Consider the following 15,801-nt stretch of genomic DNA (forward strand, 5'->3'; position numbering starts at 1 on the left):
ATCAGTGGCATTCCTATACACCACCACCAAGACAGAAGAGAGAGAAATTAAGGAGTCGATCCCATTTACAATTGCACCCAAAACCATAAAATACCTAGGAATAAATCTAACCAAAGAGGCAAAGGATCTGTACTCAGAAAACTATAAAATACTCATGAAAGAAATTGAGGAAGACATAAAGAAATGGAAAAACGTTCCATGCTCATGGATTGGAAGAACAAACACTGTGAAGATGTCAATGCTACCTAGAGCAATCTACACATTCAATGCAATCCCCATCAAAATACCATCCACTTTTTTCCAAGAAATGGAACAAATAATCCTAAAATTTGTATGGAACCAGAAGAGACCTCAAATAGCCAGAGGAAGGTTGAAAAAGAAAAGCAAAGCTGGCGGCATCCCAATTCCGGACTTCCAGCTCTATTACAAAGCTGTTATGATCAAGACAGTATGGTAGTGGCACAAAAACAGACACATAGATCAATGGAACAGAATCGAGAGCCCAGAAATGGACCCTCAATTCTATGGTCAACTCATCCTTGAGAAAGCAGGAAAGAATGTCCAATGGAAAAAAGATCTTCAACAAATGGTGTTGGGAAAATTGGACAGCCACATGCTGAAGAATGAAACTGGACCATTTTCTTACACCACACACAAAAATAGACTCCGAATGGTTGAAAGACCTAAACGTGAGACAGGAGTCCATCAAAATCCTCAAGGAGAACACAGGCAGCAACCTCTTCGACCTCAGCCGCAGCAACTTCTTCCTAGAAACATCGCCAAAGGCAAGGGAAGCAAGGGCAAAAATGAACTATTGGGATTTCATCAAGATAAAAAGCTTTTGCACAGCAAAAGAAACAGTCCACAAAACTAAAAGACAACCGACAGAATGGGAGAAAATATTTGCAAATGACATATCAAATAAAGGGCTAGTATCCAAAATCTATAAAGAACTTATCAAACTCAACAGCCAAAGAACAAATAATCCAATCAAGAAATGGGCAGAAGCCATGAACAGACATTTTTCCAAAGAAGACATCCAAATGGCCAACAGATACATGAAAAAGTGTTCAACATCGCTCGGCATCAGGGAAAGCCAAATCAAAACCTCAATGAGATACCACCTCACACCCGTCAGAATGGCTAAAATTAACAAGTCAGGAAACGACAGATGTTGGCGGGGATGTGGAGAAAGGGGAACCCTCCTACACTGTTGGTGGGAATGCAAGCTGGTGCAACCCCTCTGGAAAACAGTATGGAGGTTCCTCAAACAGTGAAAATAGAGCTACCCTACGATCCAGGAATTGCACTACTGGAAAGAGCCAAGATGTCCATCGACAGATGAATGGATAAAGAAGATGTGGTATATATACATAATGGAATAATATATACACAATGGAATATTATGCAGCCATCAAAAGGAATGAGATCTTGCCATTTGCAACGACGTGGATGAAACTTGAGGGTGTTATGCTGAATGAAATAAGTCAATCAAAGAAAGACATGTATCATATGACCTCACTGATATGAGGAATTCTTAATCTCAGGAAACAAACTGAGGGTTGCTGGAGTGGTGGGGGGGTGGAAGGGACGGAGTGGCTGGGTGATAGACACTGGGGAGGGTATGTGCTATGGTGAATGCTGTGAATTGTGCAAGACTGTTGAATCACAGATCTGTACTTCTGAAACAAATAATGCAATATATGTTAAGAAAAAACAAGACGAAGATAGCAGGAGGGGAAGAATGAAGGGGAGTAAATCGGAGGGGGAGACGAACCATGAGAGACGATGGACTCTGAAAAACAAACTGAGGGTTCTAGAGGGGAGAGGGGTGGGGGGATGGGTTAGCCTGGTGATGGGTATTAAAGAGGGCACATTCTGCGTGGAGCACTGGGTGTTATGCATAAACAATGAATCACGAACTAATCATGATCAAAACTACATCAAGAACTAATGATGTAATGTATGGTGATTAACATAACAATAAAAATTAAAGAAAAAAAGAAGAAATGTAGGTACCTACTGGGTGGAATTTAGAAGACAGATGAAAACTAGATGACTGGGAAGAAAACAAATATTAATGATAGAAATGTACAAAGGAGGAGAATGTCAGGAAGAACAATAGTGAAAACTAAGTCTGGAAAAAACTGCCCAAGCCTCCTTTTCCAAATTTAAGAACCAAAATATATTTTTCAATTTTACTGATAAGTTACTTCAATTTATAATTTTTCTCTTTCATTTAAACCAAAATCAGAAATATCTAGTAAGTTTTTTGTTTGTATGTGTAATTCAGAGAACCGCAATGTGCTTATCTATTTTTAAGAAGTCAACATGTACTTAATGCAAACAGATTTCTTCTCATTACCCTGTTTAGCAATTTCTGAATCATGTAAAGGCTCCTGGGAAGGAGAATCCTCCAATTTTTTAATGTCAACCTGAAGCTCAGAATACTGTGTGGGACAACTAGGCCACTGCAGATTGCTGGCAAGCCTTGCTCTCTCCTCCCTGGCTGTCGGGTCATCCCAAATGATCTGTTCATTCTGGGAGGGCTCTGTGTTGACATCAGGAACTATTTGACGCGATTGCCTAAGGAATAAAAGTGACAATTTTAATAAACAGATAACTATAACAAAACCTACACTCATAAATTCCATTAAGTTAGACTGCAATTTTGAGGCTCACCTTTATATGCCCACCATCTAGCAAGGAGTAAGCTACCTCAAAATATTGAGTAAATGCACTTTGGGACATTTTTTTCTCTTCAAAATATTTCTTCCAGAAACTTACAAAATATTTAGAAAACATCTATTTTGATGAAATGTCCACTTATTTAAAACTTCAAAAGGGAAAGTTTACTGTCAAGAAATTATTTTAAAATTCCAAAATGATTGCTATATTTAAAAATGGAATTTCTCTTAATTATACAGGCTTAGGGAAACATGGTAAAGTTTAGAAAACTTTACTTATGAGTACATGTATTTTTATCACTTGAAATAATAAGAACTATAATTAGTACTATAAAAGGGTATTATAAAAGCTGCCTTAAAAGAAGGTCCCTTTGGCTCTTGGTAACCAAACCTCCCAGAGTCCAAGATAGACCAGCCATATACTGAACTAGAGTGAAGTGTTTTATGTCATAATTTTAACAATTCCACTAGAGTAAATATAATTTCAACTATTTTCCTTCTATGTATATACATATAAGTGGAATCTTAACAAATATATTTTACCAAAGCTCATGGTACCCCCAGTGTTCATTTGCCTCAAATACAAGGAAGATAGCCTTTTATTCTGAGTTTATTTATCTACTCTGACTTGGCACAAGAGTTAGGCTCTCTGTAATGACAACACATGATCTGAAGTATATTAAACAAAAAGCCACTTTCACTCAGCATGCAAATATAGAATTGGCCTCATGAAATATATAGGTAGCTTAAGACAGATGCATAGTTCTATCAATCAATTCAAGATAGAAGTTCCCTAATACTCGTCATACAACTGGAGATTCTTCTATCAGGAAAAAGATGAAGTTATACTACTGAACTTGAATCATATCACACTGAGATCTGTAATCACCTTTTCTAGAAGATAAATTTGTAAAGAGAATACAAAATACACCTAGTTTTAATAAGAAATAACTAATTTAGAACTAATATTATTTATACTAACATGACAGAACAGAGAGAATTACCCATTGAATCCATTTCAAATGAGGCAAAGTGGATCCTAAAATCATTTTCTTCTCAGGGGAGGTTACAAAAAATATTAATCACACCACAATGTCAAAGCAGTTGCTTGGTATGGAATAAAGCTTTGTCTGCTTCCTACCCCAAAGTAAGAATTCTAGAACAGCTTGGAACAAGGGACGGAAGGAAAAAAAGCTAGGGAGGAAGGAAAAGCTAGCCAGTAAAAGGCCACATAAGCAGTATATAATATATATACTTTGGGCTAAATAAAGCCCAGTAGTATAACCCTTTTCCTGGTCCTGATATTCTAATCTTTTTCTTTACTGATTGCCACACCCCCACCCCAGGAAAGGTGCAAAATTAGGCTTAACTCGTGGAACTGAGCCACCAGGAAGCTAAAGAATGAGCTACCCTCCTCTCAAGTCACCGAGTCACTCCTTTTTGCCATCAGTGACGGGTACATACCTCAGTGCCTCCAGGACTCTACTTCGCCCACTGCGGGCAGAGCGAGTGCTATCAGGGGTTGAAGAAGCACTGTTACAACCACTTCTTGAAAGGGAAGCCCTCTGTCCTTGGGGTTTCACTATTGATGTTGCAGACATTATCTCCTGCAGCTGCTTTTGAAAGTTTTCTCTCATCTCCAAGGTCTGTGTCAGAGCTTGAAAACACAAAAATACACCAATTGTTTCTTTTTTATAGCATCTCATTCACATTAACTGTTTTGTCTAGATCTGGTTGAACACAAATTTATTCACTTGACATTTACTGAATACTTACTACAGGCTATAGTAATGTACTAAGACTAGGAATATTCAGAACATAAAGGCAGTCCTTACCAGGACGACTGTGTACGAAAAAAATCAAGAAGCTCTACTAAGACACACTGCTAAGACCTGGTGATTATCCCTTTTGTAGAGCCCCCTGCCTGCTTCTGACCCTCTCCTGTGTTATGTACCACACTCTGAGGTACATTACAGAAATTAACATATGTGATTTTCCCCTGTGGTCCTTGAAAACAGACCACAATATATTTATTTTTGGTTTCCTTGTAGATTAAACACAATGGTACTAAATAAACATTTTTGGAATGAACTGAGTGGGACTAATTAACTAGGTAAGTCATAAGGAAAGCTCCAGTAAGTAGGGTAAAATGAGTATGGAAAATAGAAAATATTAATCCATTAAAAATAGGACATATATAGATACAAATTTATTCACTGCAGTACTCTTTGTAATAGCAAGAAATCAGAACCTGGATGCCCATAAAAGGGACTGATTAAATGGCCATTCATACAATTGTGAAAAGAAGATTCAAAATGAAGCACTGCTAAGAGTCACTTAAAACAGTCAAAGGACGCTGAGAAAGTAGGGCCTACGCACAGTCTCCTGTTTCAGTTCCCAGAACACCATGAACTATTAACTGCTGTCAACTGTGACTTGTCAATTGCCAACTCCACCACCTCCTAGAACATATCCTTCTATTTTGGACTGAAAAAGAGATATGACCTGTTAGCCAAATAATAATCTTGTATCCATTTATTTTATTTATTTATTTATTTATTTATTTTATTTTAAAGATTTTATTTATTTATTAGAGAGAGAGAAACAGCATGAGAGGGGAGAGGGTCAGAGGGAGAACCACGCTCCCCGCTGAGCTGGGAGCCTGATGTGGGACTCAATCCCAGGACTCTGGTATCATGACCTGAGCCGAAGGCAGTTGCTTAACCAACTGAGCCACCCAGGCACCCTCTTGTATCAGTTTCAACTCTGACAGCATCAGGGGCACCTGGGTAGCTCAGCTGGTTAAGTGTCTGCCTTCAGCTCAGGTCATGATCCCAGGGTCCTGGGATGGAGCCCCGCATCTGGCTCCCTGCTCAGTGGGGAGCCTGCTTCTCCCTCTCCCTCTGCCCTTCCTCCGGCTTGTGCTCTCTCTCAAATAAATAAAATGTTTAAAAAAAAAAAACTCTGACAACACCAATTATATTTCTTTCAAAACAAGTTACATAACCTTGTGGGGTTTTTGCCTATATAAGCTTGTCCTCCCTGCTTGCAATAAGGAGTTTCAGTGAACTATATCACCCGCAATCCTGAAAACCCCAAATAATAGCTTTTGGTTGCTTTACAGCCTCTTCTTCTTGGTCAACACAATGAATACTATACAGTTGGGAAAAAAAAAAAAAGAAAGAAAAAGACCAAAGAAGCTCATGTACCAATATGAAACACTGCACAAGTTGAACTATTAAGCAAAAAGATAAAGATCAAAGTATAAAACAGCATATATAGTATGTCCACCCTTTATATTTTTTTAAAAAAAGTGCAGAAGAGAACATATGTATTTATGATCGATTGTGTATGCATAAAACTGTAGGACACATAAGCAACTAAAAACATTGGAAGAGTGGGAGAAACTCTTCATGCATCCTTCCATACCTTTAAACCATGTGCATATGTCAAAATATATTATACATATACTAAAGCTTTTTGAAAGTTACTGGAAAGAACTGAACCAAAGAACAAATTTTTACAAAACCATCAATTCCACTTACCTTTAACAAAATAGGGCTGTATCACACTACCTCTGTAAAATACCTAGTTCCACAGATTTCATAAGTTTCACACTTATAAATCACTAAAGCTTTGCATATTATTACTTAATGATTGGCATGGAACTTCAATTCAATCCTCAAATATATGCTTTATAGAGACACAGAAAACAACTTTGTTTTTCCAAGCAAAGGAAGCATTCTGTATGAAAGATATATATTTGTAAACAAAATTTTTTTGTAATTTAAAATATTTTACCTCCTTTAGAGTCATTCCTTCCATCTCCATTTGATGTTGCTGATTCTTTATTACCGGTGGTTATACTGTCTATATCGTTTTCTTCTATAGGCAAATGATTTGGCTATTCAAGGAAGAAAGTTACAATTTCTTAAACCAAGTCACTGCATAAAGTTTCACAGCACTGTATGATTATACATTCAGCTTAAGGAGGAGGTAAATGTGTTATCCATATTATCTACCTCATCATCCTTTGTTGTTGAATCTGCTGAGAGTAGTCGACTATTAGAGAGTCTGCCATCTTGCACTGTACTGATATCCAAGCTCATTTTGGGATTGTAAGTATGTGGATAAAGAGATTCAGGAAGATGTTTATACTCTTGTGCACACTGCAATATAATGGCATGCTTTAAAACAGGACTGAAAAACATCTTAGTGAATAAATTACGTTAAGTAGAATAAGGACAACCAATACATTATGTCCTAAGACAGCAGAAGTTTGCAGAATTAAAATTTTGCAAAAGTAGGTGACACTGAAACATACCATCATACAAATGACTAAATTGTTCTAATTTTAATGTCATGTACACTGAAGAGTAAGATCTAACTCATTCCTATGCTTTTGCCAAGATATCATTCATAGTCCTGGGAATACCCAGAAAGAAAACAGTTCTAAACTGCATTGGCATGCTAAATTAATTCTCCTTAAATTACTATATTATCTTTCACATCATTTTTAATTAGGGAAAAGAATCAGAGAAATCAGAAAGAGTACCCATTAAAAACGCAAGTATTTAGGGACTGATCTTAAATTTTTAATGCCAAAGAAATGAAATGTGCACTGTTAACTAAGGTTACCAAACTTGTTTACATACATGGAAACTGGTTTGTGTCCTGAAACAATGTTTGTGTACATTCTCATTTAATAGAGAGGGAAGGAAAAAAAGTATTGCTTACTTCTAAAAGCCAGTGTTCTGAAACAATGTGTACTCCTCTTTCTTTTACAGATTTATACTCTCGGTTAGTGTCATTTGGTCGGCCTTGATAAATGAAATGAGTCACCGTTTCATCAAAACTCCATCTGAAACAACCAAATTTTAAAAAACAAATAACTAAGACAAATATCTGAGTTTAAGATGATCATTGCTCTCTACGAACAGAATATATTCACCTTCACGAAACTTTCACTATCTAGAGTAATCATGGACATTAAATGACAGGCTCCATTTTTTTGGGTGGGGGGTCAAATATATATAGAGATATCAAAATATATCTCTAGGTATGTAAGTTCAGAGATCTGGAGGGTAGTCTTTAAAAATATTACTTGCTTCTTTATACTTTTTTGAATTGTTTAAATTTTCTTTTTTTACAATGAGTATCACTTTATAGTAACAATAAAGGTATTTTAAAATCAATCAAATAGGCAAAGCATCCAATCTGTCCTCCAGTTATTGGCAGTTACTAGTCATTGTACATTTCCTCTGTGTGCCATAATAAACTATGTACTTTACACAACATCTCACCTATTCCTCTCAACAATCCTAACACACTGATATTATTATATCCACTTTACAGATAAGGAAACTGAACGTTAAGTAACATATTTAAGGATATTCAGTAAGTGGTAGAGCCAGTTTTGACTTCAAAACCCATACTCTTAATGAGTACATTAGCCTACAATCTCTTGATTCTTCCCATGGAATAGTTTCTTGACCTAGGAAAATAATTTAAAAATTGTAAAATATATACTATCCTTCTTAAAATCAAGTAAAAACAAGAGAAAGGAAAAATTTTATTTCTGAATATAATCACCAAAATAAATAGGTTTCTCATTATGGACACTTAACATACTTTCCATTTCCTAAATAAGAAATAACTCTATTTTCTATTTTTTTAATTTTTTATTGTTATGTTAATCACCATACATTACATCATTAATTCTTGATGTAGTGTTCCATGATTGTTTGTGCATAACACCCAGTGCTCCACACAGAACGTACCCTCTTTAATACCCATCACCAGGCTAACCCATCCCCCCACCCTCCTCCCCCATCACCAGGCTAACCCATCCCCCCACCCTCCTCCCCTCTAGAACCCTCAGTTTGTTTTTCAGTTTCTCTCATGGTTCGTCTCCCCCTCCGACTTACTCCCCTTCATTCTTCCCCTCCTATCTTCTTGTTTTTCTTTTTTCTTAACATATGTTGCATTATTTATTTCAGAAGTACAGATCTGTGATTCAACAGTCTTGCACAATTCACAGCGCTCACCATAGCACATACCCTACCCAATGTCTATCACCCAGCCACCCCATCCCTCCCACCCCCACCACTCCAGCAACACTCAGTTTATAACTCTACTTTCTAAATAGCCAAGTTAAACAAATTAAAAAGGCATTATTTCCTTCTAAATTATATTATAAACATCTCTATTTCCTACTCTATTGTCTGTGTTTCCTTCAAAATAATAGTAAAGAACACCTTGCCTAATTTAGTCGTTAGTCTAATAGTTGTTTCTACTTCTGTTAGGGAAAACAATACAAACTTAAATAAATTATAAAGATAATTAAAAAAATAAGAGGAACACTTCTGCCCGATTCATCTTGCTTCATGCCTCACTGCAATAATATGGAAAATGTGAGTTTCAGTCCTCCGAGATCCTTTAATGACAGACTGTCAATGCTCCTAAAAGGTTTAGATCAGGAATTAGCAAATTTTTTCTTACAAGGCCAGATGATAAATATTTTAGGCTTTGCAGGGCAAAAAGTTGTTGTAAACGTAAAAAGTTAAAACTACTCAACTCTTGCCTTGTATGAAAGCAGCCATAGATAATATGTAAACTAATAGGCATGGCTGTGTTCCAATAAAACCTCACTTAGAAAAACAGATGGCTGATCTTCTGGTCTAGATCAGTGCTTTCAGCAAAATTGTTACCTTACAAGCTATTTTGTAAATTTGTGGGAGTGATTTTGGTTGTTAAAATAATGTGTTTATATGATGAGGGGTGGTACAAGCATTTAGTAAGGTCAAGGGATACTAGAAATTCTGAGGAAGAGTTATACATACAATTATCCCGTATCTTGCATGATTTTCTAATGTCCTGACACAAATTCAGAGGTTAAAAAAAAAAAAAGTTTGTTTATAATAATCTGAGGCCTGTTACACAAGTGAGTTTTTATTTTTTTCAGTTTAAATATACACTAATGTATCGAACATCCAACTACTAAGCAACTGATGGAAGACTATACTTTGCTTAATCTGTAACTTTGCCAGACTGTGAACAACTCTTGGTGAAGTCCTGTTACTGACAGAAACGCTGCTCATGGTATCTGAGTCTCTGTATCTGTTTCAGCCTTGTGGCTGCAGCATTTTAAGTGATTTTACATATGTATGTAAACATATGAATACTCTGGGGCGCCTGGGTGGCTCAGATGGTTAAGTGTCTGCCTTCAGCTCAGGTCATGATCCCAGGGTCCTGGGATCGAGTCCTGCATCGGGCTCCCTGCTTCTTGGGAGCCTGCTTCTCCCTCTGCCTCTCTCTCTGTCTCTCATGAATAAATAAAATCTAAAAACAAACAAAAAAAATCATATGAATACTCTGTTTTCTTCCAGTGTCATCAGGCACAGGCATTTACATACTAAACAAATTCTATGATTATGTGCCTTCTGATGACTTTCATTTTTTAAAATTATAAAGTAGTTAAGTTATGGGGTGCCTAGGTGGCTCAGTTGGTTAAGTGTCCAACTCCTGATCTCAGCTCAGGTCTTAATCTCAGGGTAATGAGTTCAAGCCCTGTACTGGGCTCCACATTGGGCGTGGCACCTAATTAAAAAAAAAAAGTAGTTGTTATATTTGTGAAATCCTTTTAGAAGAGGTAATGCTATGACATGCTGAGGAGATCTGGCCTAGATGTTTAACTGTAGGAAGTGGGAGGCAGTGTCAGATGATCTCTTCAGGATGCTCAGGTTCTAGCTTATGGATGGGAATAAGTGGGAAAGTTTCATTTGAGAACAGATTACCCTATGAACATATAAATATTGTAACCTCTACATATTAAAGTAGAGACTTCACCAAGTCTGAGAAATCCCTTTCAGGAATAGATTTTTTTAAAGATTTATTTATTTAGAGAGTGAGTAAGCGTGTGCACGAGTTGGGGGTGGGGGTGGAGGGACAGAGGGAGAGGGAGATAAAGTCTTAGCAGACTCCTTGCTGAGTGCAGAGTCCGACGGAGGGCTCAATCTCATGACCCTGATATCACAGTCTGAGCCAAAGCCAAGAGATGTACACTTAACTGACTGCACCACACAGGCGCCCCAAGGAACAGATTTAAGCAAACTTTCAATCAGTTAAATCTTATTTAGGAATTTCAGCAACAGATTCTATTTTTCACACTGAGAGGACTGGCATTTTAAGTCTTATTAAAATTCAAGTTCTATAGGTTCCTTTTATGTCTTACATCAAGTCCACATGCAAAGAGAATATACAATAAAGCACTCAACTTTGACAAATATACAGACCCTCAAAGGACTCTTGTGAGAATGAAATGAGATAAAGCTTGGCTCATACTAAGAGCTCAGCAACTGGTAAAAGGTAATATGAATATAATAATATGTAATCATATAGTAGATACAAAACAGGTAATACAAACATTAGTTCTAACAAGTAAAGCTTTTCTAAAATAGATACATTAAACACATTAAGATGCTTATAACTATCTCAGATACATTTTATTTTTATTCTCCTGATCTAATTTATCAAATAGAAAGCTAACCAAAGTAACACTTACCAAAGGTGAAGATAAAGCCAAACGTATTTCTCAAACTGTCTGTTACTTATAGAACCAGTCATTATGCTATCTACAAATGGTTGAATACAAGTGATTAAGAAACCTAGCACTGCCGACAGTGGAGTACGATGGACTCAAGACTGGCTGGCATGGGTAAGGCTCTCTCAATCCCTGGCACACATACCATCTATGCTAGAGGCTGTCTCTAGCATGGCTGTCAGGTGGAGGGCAGATCTGATAATCTATACCTCTAAAGTAGTGAAAATGAATAGAAATTACACCATGCTACAAAAAAGACCATTTGAGGGGAGCCTGAGTAGCTCAGTTGGTTAAGCGACTGCCTTCGGCTCGGGTCATGATCCTGGAGTCCTGGGATCGAGTCCCACATCGGGCTCCCTGCTCAGCAGGGCGTCTGCTTCTCCCCCTGACCCTCTTCCCTCTCGTGCTCTCTAGCTCTCATTCTCTTTCTCTCAAATAAATAAATAAAATCTTTAAAAACAAAAAACAAAAAACAAAAAAGACCATTTGATTCCTGGAGGGCTGCAGCACTGCTCACAGGAGGGCTCTACTCTGAAACTCACTAAGGTACAAATACGCTTAATCTCACACCTCGTATCTCATATGAGTGAATGTGCCATGAATCTTTTACTGAATGTATTAGGCAAAGATTCTTCTTGTACTCGTAATTCATGGAACCCAAGTTTCTAAGTTTCTAGAATAGTGAGTGGCACAAAATAGGTTCTCAAATATTGGTTGCACATACCCTAAAAAATACACATAGCAACGTGAACTGATAATGGGAGTGAGTATTTTTCAAGGATGTAGTAAACGAAAAATCAACTGGAGATACCGCAGACAATATGACATGCTAAAAGGCAAAATAAATGGTCCTTTGTGGATGCTCACAATAGCTTTAGGTTTTCCTATATGTGTAGATAATATCAGTACCAAAACAGAAAGATGTGTCAACTACCTGTAATCTGCTCCCAGAGACGCTGCAATCCCATTCAGTTCACCCTGCTTCTTACTGAGTTTCTTACTCACACATACCACTACCTTGTGAAGTGGCTTGGGGGTTTCTTCCTGTCCATAGGAAAGAAAAGAAACAGATCAACTATTATTGTTTGAAATATTTTATCTACAACTTGCCTTTAATAAGAGATCTAATTCTACCTTCTCCGATTGGGCATCCTTCAGTGGAGGGCTGGCAGACAGAGCAACAGCATTTCGAGAGCTATTTGCCAAAGCAAGTTTCAAGTTTCTGACAATGACTTCTGAAAGTGGCGTACTCAGTTTCCTTTTCTGCTGGCTAGGACCTCCTGGAGTTTCCAAGGCTGCAAGTGCATCCTGTATGTATGTCAGGGGAGAGAGAGAGGGCGAGAAAGAAGAGGAGGAGGAAGAGGATTGGAAAGGACAGAAGGGAAGAGGGGACAGTAGGGAACAGGAAGGTCAACGGTACAGGAAAGAGAAAAGGGAGAGGTCAGAGAGAGAATCCTCAAAATTAACTGGATTACAGCTTTAGCCTCCTCCAGTTTTCCTCCAAACAACAAAAAGAATGAAATATTATCTGCATCTGAACATAATAAAGAAAAAAAACTTCATACTGTCCAGCAAATGCTTACATTTTCAGCTGTACTCACCATATTTGGCTGAACCTTAGAGTGGGAGGTGCAGTTAAAATTAAGGACACCAAAAAGCAAAATGAACAAACAATAAACATGGAAGGAAACAAGCAAGGATGGATACGAGCAAGATCTGAACTGTAAGATTAGTAAGTTGGCTGTACTGAGAATTGTGAAAAATCCTCAAAAGGACAAAATACATTCCTGTTCCCAAGCCACCCACAGTTCCCTCATGAGAAGGGATCACTGTTACTCAGGACACTGCTGCTCCTCTTTTCCATCTGTATAGTACTCCATGCACACAGCTGACTGTATTTACCACTGCTCAACTGATGAATATTTAGGTTAACAATCTTTTGCAAGTATAATGATGCAACCAACTACCTTGTACACACACCATTTTGCACATGTAAGGATAAAGGGTAACATTTAAGCAAAATTTATGTAACAATGTTGACATTCTCACAAGCAAAGCATTAGAGTGTTTCCCAACATGTTTGATAGCACAGTGGGTAATCAGATTTTTTTTTTGCCCATCTGATAGGTTAAAAAAATTTAACTGTATGCTTTCCCACTCTTTTCTACTAAACGAGATTAAACATCTTTATGCATGTAAAATACTTCTATTTTTTTGTGACAGCTATCTCTTCCTAACTTTTGCCCATTTTTTCCCCATTGCTTTTTTTTTTTAAAGATTTTATTTATTTATTTATTTATTTAGAGAGTGAGAGTGCAGGGGGAGGGGCAGAGGGAGAATCTCAAGCAGACTACGAGCTGAGCACAAGCCAGACGCAGGGCTCGATCCCACAACCCTGAGATCATGACCTGAGCTGAAATCCAGAGTCAGATGCTTAACGGACTGAGCCACCCAGGTATCCCGCTTTGGCTTTTTTTTTTATTCACTTGCCTGAATATATTTGTATGAGTTTGTATGTATACATATCCATTGAGATATACATATATTTGTTCCCAATTTGTTGTCAAATTTTTGCCATGGAGAATTTTTAAATACTTTTATTGCACATTTATAAAATCTGGGGCTGAATGTGGAGAATTTTTTAATGCTGTCAGATTCATATGAACCTTTTATTTCTTTTGAGGTATATGTTATAGTTAGAAAGGTCTTCCTTGGGGCGCCTGGGTGGCTCAGTTAAGCGTCTGCCTTCAGCTCAGGTCATGATCCCAGGATCCTCGGATTGAGCCCCACATCTGGCTCCTGGCTCAGCAGGGAGCCTGCTTCTCCCTCTGCCTGCTGCTCTCCCTGCTTGTGCTCTGTCAAAAAAATAAATAAAATCTTAAAAAAAAAAAAAAGGCCTTCCTAATGCTGGGATTATTGAAAAACAAACTTACTCTTTCATGGCCTATTCTATTATTTTTATGCCTTTATTTCTTGTATTTAAATATCTAATCCTCTGAAATTTATTCTCATGTAAGGGGTGAGTTTTCATCCCGTTTTCTCAGATGGTTACCCAGTTGCCTGATTTGAATGCCACCTTTTATCATATAATACATTCTCCTATCTATGGGGTGTAATCCTGTGTATTAACAGGAGTACTCATGTAATGACACACTGCTTCAATTACTGCAACTTCATACAATGCTTGAATAACTAGTAGGGCTACTGCCTACCCTCGATTATCCTTTTAAGATTTTATTTATTTGAGAGAGTGAGGGAGAGAGAGAGAGAGCTGGGGGAGAGGGAGAGGGAGAAGCAGACTCCCCGCCAAGCAGGAAGCCCAACGTGGGGATCGATCTCAGGACCCTGGGATCACGACCCGAGCCAAAGGCAGATGCTTAACCGACTAAGCCACCCAGGCGTCCCTCTTTTCAGATTTTTAATACTATTTTTGCTTGCATTTTTAATAGGATTTATATTACCTTTATAGATCTTTACAATGTTTAACCTTCTTTGTGAGAATATGGAAAGACTTTATTTGCTAAAGTTTTTCAAAGATTCCTATATAGCATTTAAAAAGATTCTTCAAACAAAAAAAATCAACCTCGCATAACACAGCTACCTGCTTTCTGCACCTGTTCCATTCACATTGCTTCCTTTCTGGTATTTCCCCCACTTAAGCATTAGATCCCAACCTCACTCACAACTCAAGGGATGTGGTTTCAGCAATTCTCCCCTCTTGTCTACATCAACTGGATCTCTACTAGACTGGCCATACTGGCATACAGTTATTTCTTTTCTTTTCTTTTTTTTTTTTTTAAGATTTTATGTATTTATTTGGCAGAGAGAGAGAGCACAAGCAGGGGGGAGTGCTTTGGGAGAGGGAGAAGCAGGCTCTCCGCTGAGCAAGGGAGCCTGATGGCCCGATGCCAGGACCCCGGGATCATGACCTGAGCCGAAGGCACTGAGCCACTCAGGCTCCCCTACAGTTATTTGTCCTATCTTGAAAATAAAACAACCTTCTTTTGACTCTACTATGCCCTACAGCAACCACCCCATTTCTTGGTTCCCCTTTACAGGTAAGATTCCTCAAATGCACTGTTTATATTCAATGTCTATAAACTTCTCACATTCCCATATGAATCTATACTGGCTTCCACTTCCACCATGTCATCAAAACACTTCCTGTTAAGATCACCAGTGACCTCCACAATGCTACATCCAGTGGTCAATTTTCTGTTCTGACCTTTCTTGACTTTCAGCAGCATCTGACACAATTAACTATTCTTCCTCAAATATTTTCTTATGTGGCCTCTAAGACAATCTCTAGGCTTTCTCTTCCCTCACTGGTGGCTCCTTCTCAGTCTCCCCTGCTGGTTCTTCCTCTAAATGTGAATCCCTCAGAGTGTTCCTTGGACATTTCTCTTCTCCTGCTCACTTGGCATCTATTCTCATATGGCTTTAAATATTACCTACAAACTCGAATCCCCAAATTTCTTTCTCTAGCCCAGATCATTACCCAGACTTCAAGCT

General features: G+C 37.9%; 1 protein-coding gene across 3 annotated transcripts in view; it reads right to left on the reverse strand.

Moving 5' to 3' along the window:
• Positions 1-15,801, reverse strand: part of TOPBP1 (DNA topoisomerase II binding protein 1) — a 78,739-nt gene that overhangs the window by 22,502 nt on the left and 40,436 nt on the right. For all 3 annotated transcript variants that reach the window (XM_035727250.1, XM_035727249.1, XM_035727251.1), the window contains 7 exons: positions 12,424-12,597; positions 12,224-12,333; positions 7,425-7,548; positions 6,710-6,856; positions 6,489-6,591; positions 4,152-4,344; positions 2,366-2,586 (listed from right to left, as the gene is read on the reverse strand). In XM_035727250.1, the coding sequence (XP_035583143.1) occupies positions 2,366-2,586; positions 4,152-4,344; positions 6,489-6,591; positions 6,710-6,856; positions 7,425-7,548; positions 12,224-12,333; positions 12,424-12,597 (1,072 nt within the window). The remainder of the gene's footprint in view (positions 1-2,365; positions 2,587-4,151; positions 4,345-6,488; positions 6,592-6,709; positions 6,857-7,424; positions 7,549-12,223; positions 12,334-12,423; positions 12,598-15,801) is intronic.

Source organism: Zalophus californianus, chromosome 1 (assembly GCF_009762305.2).
Source record: "Zalophus californianus isolate mZalCal1 chromosome 1, mZalCal1.pri.v2, whole genome shotgun sequence".
Lineage (NCBI taxonomy): Eukaryota > Metazoa > Chordata > Mammalia > Carnivora > Otariidae > Zalophus > Zalophus californianus.